Below are 18,089 nucleotides of genomic sequence, written 5' to 3' on the forward strand. Positions count from 1 at the left end.
CGTATAGGGCGAAGGTTTCTGCCCGGGGTTTATGCCAAGTTGTTTACAATCTAAGCAGATTTCTTCTTAAAGAGGTTCACTCACCTGAACGAGAGATTCTACGATCAGGTATATGTCCTGAATGTACGCGCATAAGCAAACACACAAAATATTTGAGTTCGGGAGTAATTACGATGTGCCAAGATGGTTTGTACAAGTTTGTTTGCTTTGGGGGAGCCCTTGGTAACCTTCTTTTCCAACGAAAAGATCTGCTTGATCAACTATTCTAGCTGGTAAGTTAATAGGGATACCGTAGTTTGAAGGGCTTGTTATAATATGCAGCGTTTTCGATAAAAGGCATCAGCCATTATGCATTGACGTATAATTCGTGCGGAATAAAGGAGAGTTCTTCAGGGCAGAAAAAATACAAATGTTCTAGCCTTGTCACGTTAGTAACTTTTGTGCGAGCAAAATAGTTAGCTTCTTAGGAGACACTATTCTAGAGCTCAAAGCCAGGATTAAAGTTGGTTGTGCCCTTCTATAAAATACGTCCTTCCCGAAAGGCCAAGTTAAATTTTTTTCCTAATTTCTTGAATTCTATCATGGCTGTTCACTACCCGCCGTTTCGATCCAATGCTCGTGCAGTTCAAGTTATGACCATAAACGAAAGGGCATTATTGGCTCTAAAGTGTGGAAGTCTGTATAAGAAATAACTGGGCTCATAGCCAAAATTATAGTTGGCTATCCAATCTGACGTAACATTTTCAGGTAAGTCTCAGAGAAAACCAAGGTTGATACCCAAAGCGATCATGTATAAAAATTAGTTCCGGTGTATTAATAAAACGCTGTCAAGAGTCTAAGCGCGAGATAGGACAAACTGGAGAGAGGCAAAGCAATATAAGGACATGTGAGATGAAATTTTGGTAATTTAAGTGAAACCTATTTCGTGAAATTTTCACTTTATCTGTAATTCTAGTGGTAATAGACAAAGTGCATGCTCCTATAAGATCAGATTTGTTCGAATAAGAGAAGCCGGCTGTAGAAAAGTTATAGCACATTGCTTGCATTTTGCTCAAGCCATCTGTGCTAGCGTGGGGTCGGTAATGGCAACTCATATAGAAAAACGCAGTGTCGCTGATAGTAAAGAAATGGCGACGTTGCCTTCGAACGCCATAAAAGCCCCGAGGAAGAAAGCAAAACATTTCGATAAAAATTTTGGTACGTTGTAGTAAACTTACTAACACACAATCTTTCAAAGCAATTACCGATACGGTTGCCACCTACGCCGCACTCGCCGGTTTTCTCGCGATTTTGCATTATTGCCTGGTTAAAAATTAAAGAAATAAAAGTGAACTCAAACTTTCATTAGTTGGCTGAAAGCAAGGTTGGCTGCGCTTATAACTAGGCGTAAAAACAGGACTGGTTTCCTTCATGCTATCCCACCTGCGCCTAATTTTTTTTTTTCATGTCACTCTGCCAACAACGCGTCTCGATTTACCTCATCACAAACAACTGGCTAGCCGACGCCACAATCATCCCTAGACTCTGGGAAGCACACGCTGGCCGAACTGAAGAGTTCAGGTTCGAAACTGCTGCACCGATTGCCGCAGTTCAAAAGCCACACACCTGGCTCTTCTACGCACCTGTCGGGCATCAGTTCCATTACTACCGTCCCCTTCGTTCTCGCTCTCGTCCATGGCGTACCTGGCTGGCTTCTCCTCGAGAAGAGGATAAACTGGGACTGGTGTACAGTTTGAGCACTTATTTGTGCTCTCAACTAAAACGTTTTTACTACTACTACTACTACTACTACTACTACTACTACTACTACTACTACTACTACTACTACTACTACTACTACTACTACTACTACTGCGGCGGCGGCGGCGGCGACGACGACGACGACGACGACGACGACGACAACAACAACAACAACAACAACAACAACGACGACGACGACGACGACGACGACGACGACAACAACAACAACAACAACAACAACAACAACAACAACAACAACAACAACAACAACAACAACAACAACAACAACAACAACAACAACAACAACAACAACAACAGCAACAACAACAACAACAGCAACAACATCATCATCATCATCATCTACAACAAAATAATCATCAACAACAACAACAACCACTGCGCACATGAGCCCTGCGATCAATATGGCGACGCGCATGCAGCTCTTCAAAGAGATGTGTGCCCTGACGAAATATAATAAAATGTACGGAGACCTGTTTTGCAACGGCAGTGAAACCGATACCCTTGTTTCTTCTCACATAGGGCGCAGGGATTGGATAGACGAGAGCGGATTACGTAATGTGCCCTGAAAGGTCATACCTTGAGGTTCACACGAAAAAAGGAGAGAGAGCGGAACGCGCTTTCTGCGTATCTCATCTTGTGCCGCAACTCCGAGCGCGCCAACAGAGAAAAAAAGAACTGGACACAATCCAGAAAGAAATAACAAAGAAAAAAGTCAAATGAAGTAAATTTTTTGCGTCCGCCGCTTTGTCAACGAGGGATTAAGCCCATATACGTGCTCAACGCGGTCCAGGACTGTTGGAAAGAAATGTATGGGACATAATATGCGACACTAATGAAAGAAACTAACCACAAACTCGCATGAAGGAAGTGCATGACCGCGCTCTGCGACGATGACAGCACTTTGAGCTCTCAAGCTGATATATATATATATATATATATATATATATATATATATATATATATATATATATATATATATATATATATATATATATATATATATATATATATATATATATATATATATTAGCAGACAAGGTAAAGGCTCTCTTAATATATATATATATATATATATATATATATATATATATATATATATATATATATATATATATATATATTAATATATATATATATATATATATATATATATATATATATATATTGTTGTGCCGTTGAAAGCGACACAAGCTTACTGTAGCGTTCCTGCAAGATGCGACGCGAAGTCATCCGGAGGTAAATAGGAGCAAGGATAAAGAAATTGCTCTCGATACAGAACAAGCTCTCGCCACGATTTGTGGCATGCGTTATAGGAGAATGTGGAGTGACAAAAGGTGTGCGTAGGGAGCCTGAAAGGAAGACGGAGGGATCAGAGAAGAGGAGCGGGTAGATGACTCGTAGGTCCGGCAAAACGTTGTGAACATAACAACCCCCGTCGACAGCGGTGACATCATGTCTGAATAGGCGCTGCTATTTTGCCCCTGAAACAGTCACATATTGCGCAACACTTTGTTCAAATAGCTCTGGTTTGTTCTTTTCTCCACTGCGTCCCTTTCCCTCACTTCTCCATTGCCTCCTGTTTGCTTACTACGCTGCAGCTGCGGATGGGCTGGAATGAAAATTGCTTCCACTCCGGTGGAGCCGCGCCAGCGGCTAAGCCCTTAAGCCTCGCGACACGCGGTTTCAGCTCACACGCGAGTAAGCGACGATAAACCATCGTCCACAAAAGGCGCGGTGGGGGGGAAGGCGTTCAGCCTGCCTTGATCCGCGACGTTCCTGTGCCACTACAACGCGTCACAACTTGTTGACAGTGGAGCGAAAGCTGCGAGCGCGAGGTGGCGGCTTCCACATGAGTGCTTCTGCCACGGGCTCACGAGCCAGCCACACGCGTGTGATATCCGTCGCCCCGCGCTCGTGGCTTCCACTACGCTGTCCACAATTTTCGCGACGAAGGCACTTAGCCCGGAGGCGGCGTGATGCACGCTAGCGTGGTTCTGCAAGAGTGAACAGTCCCTGCACGGAGCGATACGGTCATCGGGCGTCCAGCACTAGGCTGCCTAGTACGGGCTACGACACATTCGAAGGCAAGGCTTGGTGATGCGTGACGGAATTCAGAGTAGCCCCCATGTGATCGTGTTTCACCGCCAGACGGCTGAAAGTGTTCCCGTGTGAATGGATACATCGAGTGACGCAGAACGCGGGAGGATTAAGGATGCGTTACTTTCGCGACCTTGCTCGTTTTAGTGGCCTAGCGCTAACCGGGCTCCCATTCAGCCGAAAAGCCGCTGTCTGTCAGTTTGTGTGAACCCCAGTCCGGCGCTGATGAGCCGAGTTTATGAACTGCATAGCACGATAATCATGATTCAGTATGACTTAACATGACATGACTAACATTATTTAACAAGACTTGCATTAGCTAAACATGATTATATTTACTCAGTATAACATGACTTGTCATGACTAAACACGACTATAATGACTCAGAAAATACGACTTTGAAGTCGAGAGTTCGACGAAAACTCGTCTGGTCGGGGACAAACATGTTGACGAAGAAGAAGGAGCGCCGACCAAAGAAAACAAAAAACAAAAACAGACGTGAACAAGGCTCCCGTACGGGAGCCGAAACGTCTGTTTTTGTTTTTTGTTTTCTTTGGTCGGCGCCCCTTCTTCTTCGTCAAAATACGACTTTACATGACTAAACATGACTACCATGATTAAGAATGATTTGCTAGGACTGCCATTTCTTTGCATGACTTGTTATGAGTAAACATGACTCAGTATGATTATCATGACAGTATCATTTGCGAGGGCTGCCGTGACTTAGCATTACTTGCCATGGCTCAACTCAACTATTATGACTCAGCATGACTTGTCTTTGCCATCACTTGCCATGACTAAACTTGACTATCATGACTGACCATTATATATCATGACTAATCATGACTCTGCATGACTGACATAATTTACCATGACTAAACGTAACTATCACGACTCAACATGCTTTGCCAGGGCTTGTTATTGCGAAGTGAAATCATTGTGTCTGATGTCAAGTCAATTTCAAATTACTGTATGGACCATCAGACTTTGCTTGTGAAACTGCATAATAAGGAGGGGTAATCAAGTAGTGTAACCATGTTGTGTAGTCGTATCGGCTTTGTGTTACCAAATAAACACACCTCACATCAAATGCAGTACAAGTCTGAAATGATGCGATATCACGCAAACTAACATCATCATTGGTGGCCGCGGTTTCCCTCTCTCCACTCGTCGCCTTTCACCGAATCGCACTCCCTGCTCGTCTACCTATCCTCCATCCTCTCTCTTTCATTCTCTCTCGACTTCCTTCTCTCCACTCTTCATTCTCTCCCTATAGGCTTCACACGCCGCCGCCAACGCCGGACACTTTTTGCACTAATCCGGTTTCTAATGCTAACGCATTGGGAGTTAGGCTTGACCTCGGCGAACAGAAGCACTTCAGAAGCTGGTTTTGAGCGTTCCCGAAGAACTCCTGGAGTTCGTCCAAGAAGCGAAGATTGGAGGGGACACTTAAGCTCCACTCGAAGGGTATGATGTGATAGGTAAAGGGTTAATGCCCATATATGCGGAATCGGTCATTGTCGACTTTGCATTCATAGATCCCTGGAAGTCATCATATCATTCCTGACGCAGTGGTGTAGCGATTAAGCGATGGGCCACTGTCATGCGGGACAGGTACTGCACCGGTCGGACTTGTGCGACCCAGGTTATTCTTCTCGAGCGACAAATCATTATTTATTTTAAATGCCACCTGCCATGGTGGGCAGTTTGCTCACAGTCTGGCGGGCAGGTTGTGATGACGCCACAAGGTCACGTGACCTAGGCGGCGCACCTAGGTCGCTTCTCAGGGAATTTTCGTCCACAACGCCGACAATGCCGCCTGATTTCCTGCCGAACGAAAACCTTAATGCTATCGCGTTAAAACAGCTCTTCTTCCCGTAATAAGCGGTGTTTACATGAACGCGAGAAAAGTCGACTCCAGTCTTCGCTTTGAGGGAAAGAGCAGGTTTTAAGATGGAAAGGCGTGACCCGTCCTCTTCTCTCTTCCGCGACGTTTCTGCATTTTCCCCCCAGAAGGGAACAGGAGCCGACTTCTGTCGCATTCATGTAAACGCGGCTATAGACGCGGTTAGAAAGCGAGGCTGCTTTTGAGATACCGTTGAATTACCGGTTTAATGGTCGAACTCACTTCCAAGACGCGGCAGACGACTGTTCATGGAAGCAACTAGGCAAGAAGCTTCGTCATATGAGTCCTTAAGAATGGAATGTGCGTGTTAGTGTAAAGAAACGAAGGTTTTGCTTAGCGACAAAGAATCAAGAACAGTTGAAAGCGACTCTTTCGCGACACTGTTTTCTCGATACGATTTTTTCAAGTGCATATTTTTTTTTGTGACTCGTGCGGGATCCTTATTTAACTGTCACGGTCTGATTGCCAAGCTGTGCCAATTGCCTCGTCGCAAATGAATATCCTTGTGTTTTCAAGCTGCATCTTTTTTCCTCGCGCCACCGGTTCGCCAAGCGCAAAAGTAACGTAAACAACCCAATTAGCGAGCTGCGTCGGTCCGAGCTCCTCAAGACCACTTTTATTCGAATTGTTGATCTCTTGCATGCCAGACAAGAGGGGAGTCACGAGCAAAGTAAAGAACACGAATCCCTCTCAAAGAGTGAAGTGCCCATTACCCGCTTCAGAGATAACCAGCAAGGAAGAGTTAGAACAGTACAAGCGCATCCTTTTTTCTATCTTTCTGTGCACTTGGGCGAAATCAAAACTCGCCATTGTAAGTGCGTGGTAGCTAAGCATTTATTTTGAAAAATAAAGAAAAGAAGAAAGGCCACGGGCTCACGCCACGATCGAAGGTGGAATGACCACACGGCTTGTGGCACGTGTCGTCGTTGTCTTGCAAGACACGAGGGCCGTTGTGCCCTTTTTTCTCGGTCAGGTTATCGGAATATTAGACACTTATGCCCGAACACGACACGAATAGGGGTAGTTTTATGTTTATTTTTTTCAGACGGCTTAATTATCTGCTCGAGCTGAAAAACACACCTTTTTTGGTTCTCCTTGGTGCTTGGTGCTTACCATCATTAGGGTTTTTTTTTTTAAAAAAAAGACAGAATGACGCGTGCTGCAAGGAGGTTTCGCAATACTGGTTTCGTGACCTCTCCGGGCGGCCTGATTGACTCTGCCGAACAAGGTAACCAGCATTTCCTAATTTTCCGGCGGTGCTTAGTTGGGGTGCCCTTCAAGCGTCGCTGCGCTTAACAAACAGGTTAACTAGCACGTATTGCATCTTCTCGGGTCATTCTTCTCAGAATCGGCGTCTAATGAGTCGAAATATTTTGTCTGTGGGACGCGGTACTTACGACGGCAGGCGTTGTGCGCTGTAGTTATGTTTTATTGAACGGGCAAACCTCCGCAGTTTTTGCATTGTCGAGAAAATTGGTATTGGTCGGGAGGGTCGTGACGTCGCAATCACATGATTTCGCGGGGGTAATTCAAACACTCAACAATGATCACACAGCAGAACAGTGAAGACACCACTGCACAATTTGTCATTGGTCTAAAGGGTGGTGCCGTCATTCGAATGCTATTATGTAGTGCCTCTGAAGAAAGAAAAGAAGCCAAATGCGCTCAAAAGGAAAATGGTCTAGCCGATGCTCGAACCGCTGCCCCTTGGGTCGTTAGCCAATGCGTGCTACCACTCGGCCACTGAGGACCTTTTTTCCTTTATTGCATGGAAATAGTTCGAAAAAGAAAATCTGAGTATGCTTATGCCACAAACCTCAGGCTGTCTAATACAAACCCACCACACCCCGGCACATCTCCGCCTTCCGAAACATCAAAGGAATGTTCTCTAGTTTAGTTTAAGGTGGTTTAACGTCCCAAAGCAGTTCAGGCTATGAGGGACGCCGTAGTGAAGGGCTCCGAAAATTTCTACCACTTGGGGTTCTTTAACGTACACTGACATCGCACAGCACACGGGCCTCTAGAATTTCGCCATTATAGCAATGCGGCCGCCGCGGCCGGGATCGAACCCGCGTCTTTCGGGTCAGCAGTCGACTGCCATAACAACTGAGCCACCGCGGCGGCAGGAATGTTCTCTTTCGACTTGGATAAAGGGAGGCCTTGTTAGTCTTGTGGTAAATAAAAAATTAGAAAAAAATAAAATAAAAAATAAATTTATTTTAAATTTCAATAAAACAAAGAACAGTGTCCGTGTCTCTGAAGTGACATGCAAAGAGGACCCCACATCGCTGAAAGAATCCATTAACGCTATCGTGTCGTAAACCCTTAAGGAAGAACGTAAGTGACCCCCGAATTTTTCTTAAAGGGTCCCTGAAAAAGGTGTTTGAGGTTGTCTATAAAATGCTCGCATTATGTAGAGTACATGCCAATGAGCGTTCATACCCCGTACAAGACCTCAAAAGCGAGCCGATAATTTACAATACAATTTTTAAAACTCCCGATTCCGCCCCTAGCGGCGACCTGCGGTGCTGGGCTTTCGCCCGAATACGCGCTCGTTACGTCAGCATCCGCGCTCGTTACGTCATGTAGCGCTCGTTACGTCAGCATCCGCGCTCGTTACGTCATGTAGCGCTCGTTACGTCAGCAGCGGACTGCTAGCATTGGTTCGCGCGCGTCGGCAGCCGGCGGAGGGGGCGAGTGCGAGGGGCCGGCGGAGGAGCGCCGCGTTTCAGCGTGCAAAAAGTGAAGAGAGGAGAGGTAAAGGCGCGAAGACGCGGAGATTCAAATTTTGACTACAGATAACTCAGCTTCCACAAAACGAATCTAAAGAATTCCTGCTGGAAAATATATGTGAAGCGCGTCCTTTAGCGTCCTAGGCACATCGCATCTTTGTTGAGACCCACTTTCGCAACCCCTTGAAAATAACTGTACTTCCTATCCCTCAGCAACATGACCATGCTCTTTGGTGAGCTATTTCACTTTCTCGGCCTTCTTGGGTGTTTTACTTTGTTCTGTCTCCGATAAAAAAAAACGCTTTGCATAATGTGGTGGTACATTTTCTTGCTTGTGGCCCCTTTTATTTAGCTTTTGCCTGTCGGACCTACTCTTAATTACAATTGTTGTAATTTGCTATTACGGCCACGCGCCTTTTGTTTCTTCACATTGCACCACAGCGGCTGACGTTTTTGTGCGCTATTCAAATATTTTATTTTTTTTTCCTGCCGTCAGTGACGTGAAAAAATTCCTAATGTTCAAAGAGTTTCTTTTTCTGTTTTTGATTGTATTTTACATGCAAAAGTTCTAACAAGATGTGTGCTTTGTAAAACTGCAACTCCTGCCTTGGCCTGTGCCGGCAGTTTAAATAAATAAATAAATAAATAAATAAATAAATAAATAAATAAATAAATAAATAAATAAATAAATAAATAAATAAATAAATAAGATAATTTGAAAAGTGTGCGAGGGGCAGTGCCTTAGAGGGACCGGAAAGCGAACAAAACCTGTTATGAGATTATGGTAGAAAGGGAGGCGCTAGCCTTGTGTGGAAAGAACCTGGCAGGCTACTGCCTGTTAAACGAGAAATTCAAATTTTAACTAGGCCCAAAATATGGCTCAAATGAGATGAAGCGACGTTGTGCGTTGAACGTTAGTACGACGTTCTACGACGTTCTGCGTTCGTACTATCGGTGTATTTGACCACATGGTTAAATACTGGTATTCGTAGCCTAGCTTTTAAATCTATCATCCTTTCTTTTGAAAGTATTTGTTATATTTTATTAGCATTCTCTCTCTCTTTAGCACATTTTCTGAGGTAAAATTTATGTTGGAAAGTGACACTGGCATCGTTACAAGTGTAACGGCGGCGTAGCAGCGCCCATACTAGGTGCAGGATGGCGGCTCGGATCAGCGTTTTAGTACGCATGCGTGTTTAAAAAGAAAATAAAAAAGGCAAATTCGAATAAGCATGTTAGAAAAAACCGCGCAATAGCATATATTAGGAATGCAAAAATACATAAATATGTATTAAAAATATTGTATTAGTAATAAACTGACGAAATCGGTATGTGCCAGGATGAAAATCGCATTGCGCAGTGAAAGTCTGTTATCTTTCTTGGAGTGTGGCGATACATTTGTTTCGCTATGACACTTTTCTCAGCGTGAATATGCAATCGCGCTCAGGGATCATTGCTTGCAGGATCGGGGTACGTAAAAGTGAGTGGGCTCACAGATAATGAACTCCTGGTTGAAACATTTTGCCGCGTTTTTAATGCAACCGTTGTGAGTTCCGGTTCTTAAAAACCGAGGTTGTTTTAAAAACCGAGGTTTGCAAAAAATTACATAAGTGTACTTGGAATTCAGCTCTCGGTCCTTTTGAGCACTCTGAAAGCAGGTGACGTTAATTAATGAGTGCACTAGTTTACACTTGGAAAGAAAGTTTGCTAGGGGTTCTTAATGTAAGTTGCTTGCCATCAGCGCATCATTGCAGACATCATTTCACTGCAGATTAGGGCTGAAGCGCACAGCAGGCGTCGCCTGAAGAAGCGAGTGGCATGCATATGCACGTAGCCTATTCCAGGCGCTTGCACCACCAAAGCCCGTTTTCACACTGGTTGTACAGGTCTCTGTAAAAGACGCTTCACCTTTCTATGCGGTGTATTGCCGGTATGCCATACTTACGGGTAAGCATATAAATACCGGTGTTTGCACAGCGCGCAAAGGAGCCATCATGGTGCTTTCAAAAGCCAGATCAACCTCCATAAGAATACAGGGGCGCCTAGTTTGTCTGCAAACACTAAAAATGTGCGTGTCATACAAGACACTTAGGTTTGGCGGAGAAATGAGTAAACGAAGGCTTAGAGGACGGACGACGCGTAACCTGAGGCTGAAAACGTGTAGGTTAGTAAACGTCAATTAATTAGTAAATAAACACAGTTGGCTCTCATTTTCATTATGATGAAAAGATTTAGACCCTCATATTCTCTGTCTTTCCGATTTGTGTGGCCTCTTTGAAAAGGGTTTAATTTCACTGCCATACAATGGCGCCCGTTGTACAACTGCAATGCAAGCTGAATGCATTTAATCTTGTTTTTAGCATCATCGACATCATCATCATAATCAACCTGACTGCGCCCACTGCAGGGCAAAGGCCTCTCCCATGTCTCTCCAATTAACCTTGTCCTTTGTCAGCTGCGGCCACCGTATCCCAGCAAATTTACCCCCACCCCTCGTTATAACCACTGTATGTCACTAAACTCCATCCTGTCATATAGAGCAATTTAAGCTACATCTGGAAAGTGCCCTGGTCCCCAAAGCAAGTGCTAACATGCTAACAATGGTTAGAGCGTTTACTGAGTTATCAAAGTCAGAAATATAAAGACCAAGTTTAAAAGAGGAATAACACGGAGTGCACGATGTATAAATGAGAGACCAAGAAAAAAACAAACAAAACAAATAAAAAAACGTATTTAGCATGACTTTAGCCGGTGCCATCAGGCTCCAAGTCTACGCGAATCACAGAGCACGCCTTTAAATGTATTTCCGTTCACGACCTAGCCGGAGCTGTGAAAACTACCAGCTCTTTCGTAATCACCAAAACATAAAGAAGTGTGTTTACATGGCCGCGCCACACCGTGCACGCATAAGGGATCCTGTTCGTAAGCGCGCACTGCCCTCCTCCTCCTCTCCTCCTCCTCCTCCTCCTCCTCCTCCTCCTCCTCCTCCTCCTCCTCCTCCTCCTCCTCCTCAAACCTCGACGCTTGCGCTCCATGGCGCGGTCTGAGGAAGCCACGCGAACCAGGTCGTGTCCGCTGGAGCGAAGCCCGGAAGCCGTTTGGCGCTGGCCGATCTACGCGAGCAGCGTTATTCAAATCGACGGAATTTCTCGCGCAGCCCCGTCGCCACCGAGCCGTGATTAATGCCCGGACCGCGCAGCCACTCGATGCCCCGCGTTTCGAAAAGGCTCCCGGCGCGACGCAACCTCCTCGAGTAATGACTGCCTTGCGTAGCTACAGCGCCGCGGCGAATTTGCAACGCTGACTCTAAAAACGCGTCAAAACGTCACGTAGCGATTCTGACGTAAAATGACGAGGGCGCATTGTGTTGTATCAGAGCATTTCTTAACTTTTCTTTTCTCACACACACAAAAAGAGAAACAGGTGCGATAGGAAGGTGATATATAAAAAGTTTTCGACCTTCTCACTAAGGAGAGAGAGTGCGTGGAAGGCAGATATACGTGGAATGTGATTTAAACTGAATGTTTTTTTTTGCTTGCTAGCTGTCACGGGTTCCCATCATCGAATTTCGCAGATATTAATGACTTCGCGCGTGTCTCGTGGGGTGCGGCTGGCACTGTATATGTGGTTGTGTTGGGTTTAATGGCACATAAGCAACTAAGGCTATCATGCGCCGTTTGTGTACGCGTATATCGGGTGTTTCACCTAAGATGTTCTGCAATTTTTAAAAATACGCTTTTTCGGTCAGAAGTGCTTTTTTTTTTCGGAATAACATTTTTAGCGGCGTAGCGAATCAGAGTACAGCTAAGATGTGCTAACTAGTGTTCTTGTTAGCTAATATTGTGTAGTTAACTTTTTAACTCTTACTGTTAGTAAGAGTTAAAACCTTTTCTTCCCTTTATTTTTTCCTTTCTCCACTCTTTTTCGCCCTCTTCTCTTATCTTCTCTTCTTTCACCCTCACCCGGAGTAGCATGCTAGGCCAACAACCAGACCGACCTCTCCTGTATATATTAAAATATCTCCCCTCTCTCTTCATTATTTGGATACTTGTAGTCCGCCACAAGAAATATCCATAACAGTTTTTAGAATTTCAAGAACACAGCTACTCTCGGCGCAGTGCCCAGCAAAATTTGCCGACATCGCGCCAGAATACACGCCCTTTCGAAAAGCTGGCAGGCAAAGCAACCTCTCCGGTGCAGGTAACTCGCCGAAATAACTAATATTTTCTGCGCCACAGCGCCGAGGGTAACTGCGAATTCGAAATTCTAATAATTTATATAGGTATTAGTTACAGAGAGCTACACGCCTTTCAATAAATAAAGACGACTAACAGTAATAGCTAAAAAATAACTATTCTATATTAGTAAACTAGACTACTAGTTAGCACGTGTTAGCTGTATTATGACGGGCGACATCATCAACAATGCTATGTCTAAAAAGCGCTCTTCGAACTTAAAAAGCTTATTTAAAAAAATTGCAGAACATCTTACTTGAAACACCAGTTTAACGTTGTGTCTGGCGTCTTCACAAAGTTTTGTGTCTTTCCTATTGAATTACATGGTACCCTTTTCTTTTCTCCCGATTCATAATTTGAATGTGCTGCAATGCGAAGTTGTTTTTGCACTGCTTTTGTGCTAACTTGCCTTTGCGCGTGGTCTAGAAGACTCGATCTTGAACCCTCTGTCAGCAGCAGGCACCTTACGCTGTTGTTCGCGTCTTCATTTGACTTTGATGGTTTTCTTTTTAGCATCACTCTCCGAACCGCGCACAAACTCTTCACCGTTCTCTTTATATAATTATAATTGGTTTTTTTGGGGGAAAGGGAATGGCGCAGTATCTGTCTCATATATCGTTGGACACCTGAACCACGCCGTAAGGGAAGGGATAAGAGAGGGAGTGAAAGAAGAAAGGAAGAATTAGGTGCCGTAGTGGAGGGCTCCGGAATAATTTCGACCACCTGGGGATCTTTAACGTGCACTGACATCGCACAGCACACGGGCGCCTTAGCGTTTTTCCTCCATAAAAACGCAGCCGCCGTTCTCTTTTGAGGAAGTAAAAAAAAAATCCTCTTTTTTTTATTCGCTCATGGCGCAGGAACTTTTACCTCTTTGCGATTTGGCTGCGGGCGTTCCTCTTTTTCCTCGAAGTGCGGTGGATAGCACATTTGCATACTCGAGATTGCACAGTTTCCTCGAATGTGCTACCAACAGCGTGTGCGTAAACACGGAAACCGCGGGCGGCTTAGCCCATTTGACGTGTAGCGTTGGAGGTACATGGGGCTAGGCTTTGTAAAAACTCACTCCTGTTACCATTCGTCATCACCGCCTCGTGAGTGGCAAAACGACGAATGATGCAAAAAAGCTCATGAGCGAATACGCACCTTGTTTTTTTTTTCTATCAGTGTTTAATGTGCCCGCCGGAGCTTTTTTTCTCTTCATATTATTTCATTCACTCAGAATGTTCAGTGTTTTCGTGGTAGCCGTCATTCTTGCCGGATTACCCTCATCACCGCTGGATTACGCCTGTGACTACTTTGAGCCAAATGCCCATTCTAGCTACATTGGGTCTTTACCAGTGGGTTTGTTTTGGAAGCGGATTTCCTGGCATGCTCATTGTAGCGAGTTAAGCGAGACTACTTCGGCTGCTAAGTAATGAACGAAATCAATGTTACTAAATTTACCGCGCTGAACGAAACAATACAAAAGGAAAACTATCTTTTTTTGTGCAGTTGCTTTGATTAAGATTTACAATTTTAGTCAGTGCAAGCGCATTCATAGTGGAAAATAAGGAGACGCCAGTCGCTAGACGAGGCGCACTTTTGTTATCAGAGCTTCTAGACGCAGTCAAAAAGCTTCAGTCGTTATAGTGTTAGGTAAACTGTTTCGCCCAGGCCTACGCATGGATACCCAGGTTATTATGCGGGCATTTCCTAATCAGGCCGACAGGTTTTTTTGTTTTTTCATGCGTCGTGTTCGTTTGGTCCACGCTCCACTACTGCTGCCCTTGCTAACGCTAGCTCCGTTCGTAATCAACATGCTAAATTTTAACGTCAATAAATATTCTGCAGAGCGAAATAGCGAAGCCTGTGCACGTTTGCGTAACTTGGCAGAATAAAGTGGTGCGCCAAATTAAAGCGGGCGCATTACGATGAAGACTATTTATGGAAGTGGCGAACATGATGTCAGCATGTACAAATAACAGAATAGGAAGAAACAGGGGGTGTAACAATCTAGATTGATTTGAGTGCCCTAATTTCGCGTTAGTATTATTCTTCGCACAATTCTCGTGAATTTGGACGTAATGTACACAGGTTTCGCCTGTTGAGAATTTTCTTATATGATGAAAACGAGGAAGATCTAGCCGACAGGCTCTGACAAAATGATCCGTGGAAAGTATAATGTATGTTAGAGCAACCTCATTTCTATGCACATTAGCACGCGCACCTCATGAATGTAATTTGAATAGCTTCATCTAGTTCGGCCATGTCTTACTTTTCTTATGCTAATCGCTAATCCGGACAGCTAGTCCGCCGTCAACAACAACCGCTTCTTGTCCTGAGGGCTATGGTCTTGGTGAACGGCAACAGCCTAAGCTTCAGGGTACGCCCTAAGAACGAGCCGTCGTCTTGGTGCGTCGGATCCTCCTTAAATCAATATGCGCACTTTTTATTTTTACTTTAGGCAATCTATTGCTGTGGTATTGTCACTGGGACCAACGATAAGGCGTTATCTTTAGCCTGAAGTCCTTTCCATAAGCGTTTCTTGAGCCCATTTGTGAGCGGCGCTTTTCAAATAATAGCAGAGTACCAACTTCGGGGTGCGTTTCGTGCATTTTCTTTCTATGGCTGTAACCTTTCTATCAAGTTATAAGCTACTACATTCAAGTGAAAGTACCGACTCTCCTCTTTTATCACAATGCTTCTCTTTTCCACATCATCATCATCATCATCATCATCGCGTCGCAGTAGGATCAGGGAGGCTTGCTAACCTCGTCTCTACACATGACTTTTATATTTCTATTCCGTCCGTTTGAATCCACTCTTCTACCCCATTAAACCACCGATGTTCTTCTCATTACAAGCCGGGGCCAACTCCGCTTCATTAATTAATTTATTTATTTTTATTTATTTATTTACCTATTTATTTATTTACAAATACTGCAGACACTAAGTGGGCCCTTGCAGGAGGGGCGAAAAAAAATACAGCATTGTGAATGTCAATTCATCGTGCGAAACATAAGTAAGTAAAATACATTGAGACATGTTAAACTGTGACAATAAAACATGCATAAATACGAAACACGACTACGAGCTAGACGACAACAATTTGTCAATGAAATCAATGAACATGATGACATCAGAAGGCAGCTTATTTTTTTTTTTTTGAAAGGCAGCTTGTTCCATTCCTCGATAGTGTGTGGATGGAAATAAGATTTAAAGGCAGTGATTTTAGTTTGATACGGCATTAAAGAATGTGCATAATGATGTCTTGTGGGACGAGTTGCAAGGGGTGCAAGGTTAAGGTCGGAACTCATGCGAGTTTGTCGTTTTTCGGCAGAAATAAAAATTTTAGTCTCTGGATTTTTCTACGGATTTGCAGTAGTGGGATAGCATTTTCTTTCATTAAAATGGAAGGCAACTCAGATGTGCGATATTTAGAAAAGATGAAGCGCACGGCTTTCCGCTCTACAGCCTCCAATGCCTCAATATTCTTTTTGGTATAATGGTCCCAGACTGCGCAAGCATACTCTAGTTTGGGTCTTATGAGGCTGTAGTATGCTAACTGCTTTATCCGGTAAGGAACGTTTTTAAGTTCGTGGCGAAGAAGTTCAAGTTTTCTGTAGGAGGATGAGCATGTATTGGCAATATGACTGTTCCAACTTAGATTACTAGTTTCCTTAGTTTCTAGTTCGCTTACTAGTTCGCTTAGTTTCCGCTAGGACAGCGTACAGCCGTGTGTGTTCTTAGATCAGTTTGCTACGGCCATTTTTATTCTAGGGACTCTCCCAGGACATTGCTGGAGAAAAATTAAAGAATGTAAAGAAATTAATTATATCGAGCAAATAACAAATCCGGCTTTCTCGGGCAAAAAATTTGAAAAATGTAAAACTTGAAGACACTGTTATGAAATTGGTGAAGGTAATGGTCCGTTATTCTGATACGTAGAAAAACCTTTCTCTTAAAGCGTTTCCTGCGATCGCATCGAACTGCTAATACTGCCATAGAAAACCAATAGGGAACGCTTTTGACGATAGCAAACACGTGAATAGAAAAAAAATATACAAGACTGCCGTTGTGTGATCCACGGATATATTGATTGTTAAAGTGAAATCTTGCATTATATGAAAAAAATTGCGTTCGTAAACGGTTTCGCGCTCAAAAATGCTTTTGTCGAGAACTGCTGGGTAAGACGTTTCTTCCTGTTTATCTTTTCTTACATCGAACTTTTTTTTTGGTTTTAACCGGTGAAGCCGAATCCCAATCGTCTTCATGTTTTTCTTGTGGTCATTCTGTTTTTGTTTTTGTTTTTGCAGAGCCACCCGGTGCTCCCGTCATCCGCGACGGCAGCGGCATCGTTCTGCAAAGCGTCACTGACCCATACGACGAAGACATCAGCCTGGTCATATCATGCGAAGTGCGCGGAGGTGAATTTCTTTTTTTCTGTCATTCTTGCTGCATTTGGCTGTTATTGTCCTTATATGGGCTGAGGGCTGTTGACATTGTGATGTTCGTTTCGTTAGCGCTGACGACGTGGCCTAATGTCCGATCGATATTGACCTAAGGAGTGAAAGTTGAGATGATCTGTGGCACTGATCGATCGGCGCTTCAAGTTGTTGCCAACCTCCTTTTCTAAATCTCTGAGCGCTGCTGCGTGTTGTGCAATCAGGCGTATGGAAGAAAATTTCGCTGTTTCTCTAGTCGTGTGCTGGGAACAGATACGCTCATACCTCAGCGTATATACACGAGGCGGCTTAAATCACTGATAGATTTCGTGCATGCTTGAACTGCCCTCAAACTACCCTCAATTTTCTGTTGTTATTTCGATTTACCACGACGCATATTATCCTCTAATCGTTTCTGAAGTTGTTACGAATGAAAAATGACTCTTTTTGGTCTCTAATGCATGCCCGTCAGTAAACAAACTTAATGGTTCACCAGTCCTAACCTCTCTGAATCCTAAGGTGCGCGAGTAGATTTTGATAGGTGTTTTCTGAAGCATATCTATAGGCTTCCCGTATAGATAATCTTATGTCCTAAAACGTTGCCAGACTCAATTTTTTTAATGAGGGCGTGCCCATATCCTGCGGAATTTAGCAATCTTCAGTGCGTCACGTGCCCCCCTACCGCCTGTGACTGGACCATGTCTAACATATACTCGCAGTTTCCCAAATTTCTTCGATGCGGTCAAGCAACACTGATGATACTTATTTTTTGATCCGTCAGCGCTCCAGACATAGCACGCGGGTCTCCCTTGCAGTTATCGACGGAGACCAGTACTACTTAGCATTTTTATCAGATTACGACAGACAGCATTGACATGCTAAACCGGGACCTTTTCACGCAGGAAGTTTTATAAAATAACAATGGTTGCCT

At 44.0% G+C, this 18,089-nt stretch overlaps 1 protein-coding gene across 1 annotated transcript in view; it reads left to right on the forward strand.

The window, feature by feature from the left end:
* Positions 1-18,089, forward strand: part of LOC144130500 (synaptogenesis protein syg-2-like) — a 133,593-nt gene that overhangs the window by 90,638 nt on the left and 24,866 nt on the right. Inside the window, exon 3 of the mRNA XM_077664414.1 lies at positions 17,030-17,140. Coding sequence (XP_077520540.1) covers positions 17,030-17,140 — 111 coding nt within the window. The remainder of the gene's footprint in view (positions 1-17,029; positions 17,141-18,089) is intronic.

The sequence above is a fragment of the Amblyomma americanum genome, chromosome 4 (genome assembly GCF_052857255.1).
Source record: "Amblyomma americanum isolate KBUSLIRL-KWMA chromosome 4, ASM5285725v1, whole genome shotgun sequence".
Taxonomy (NCBI): Eukaryota; Metazoa; Arthropoda; class Arachnida; order Ixodida; family Ixodidae; genus Amblyomma; species Amblyomma americanum.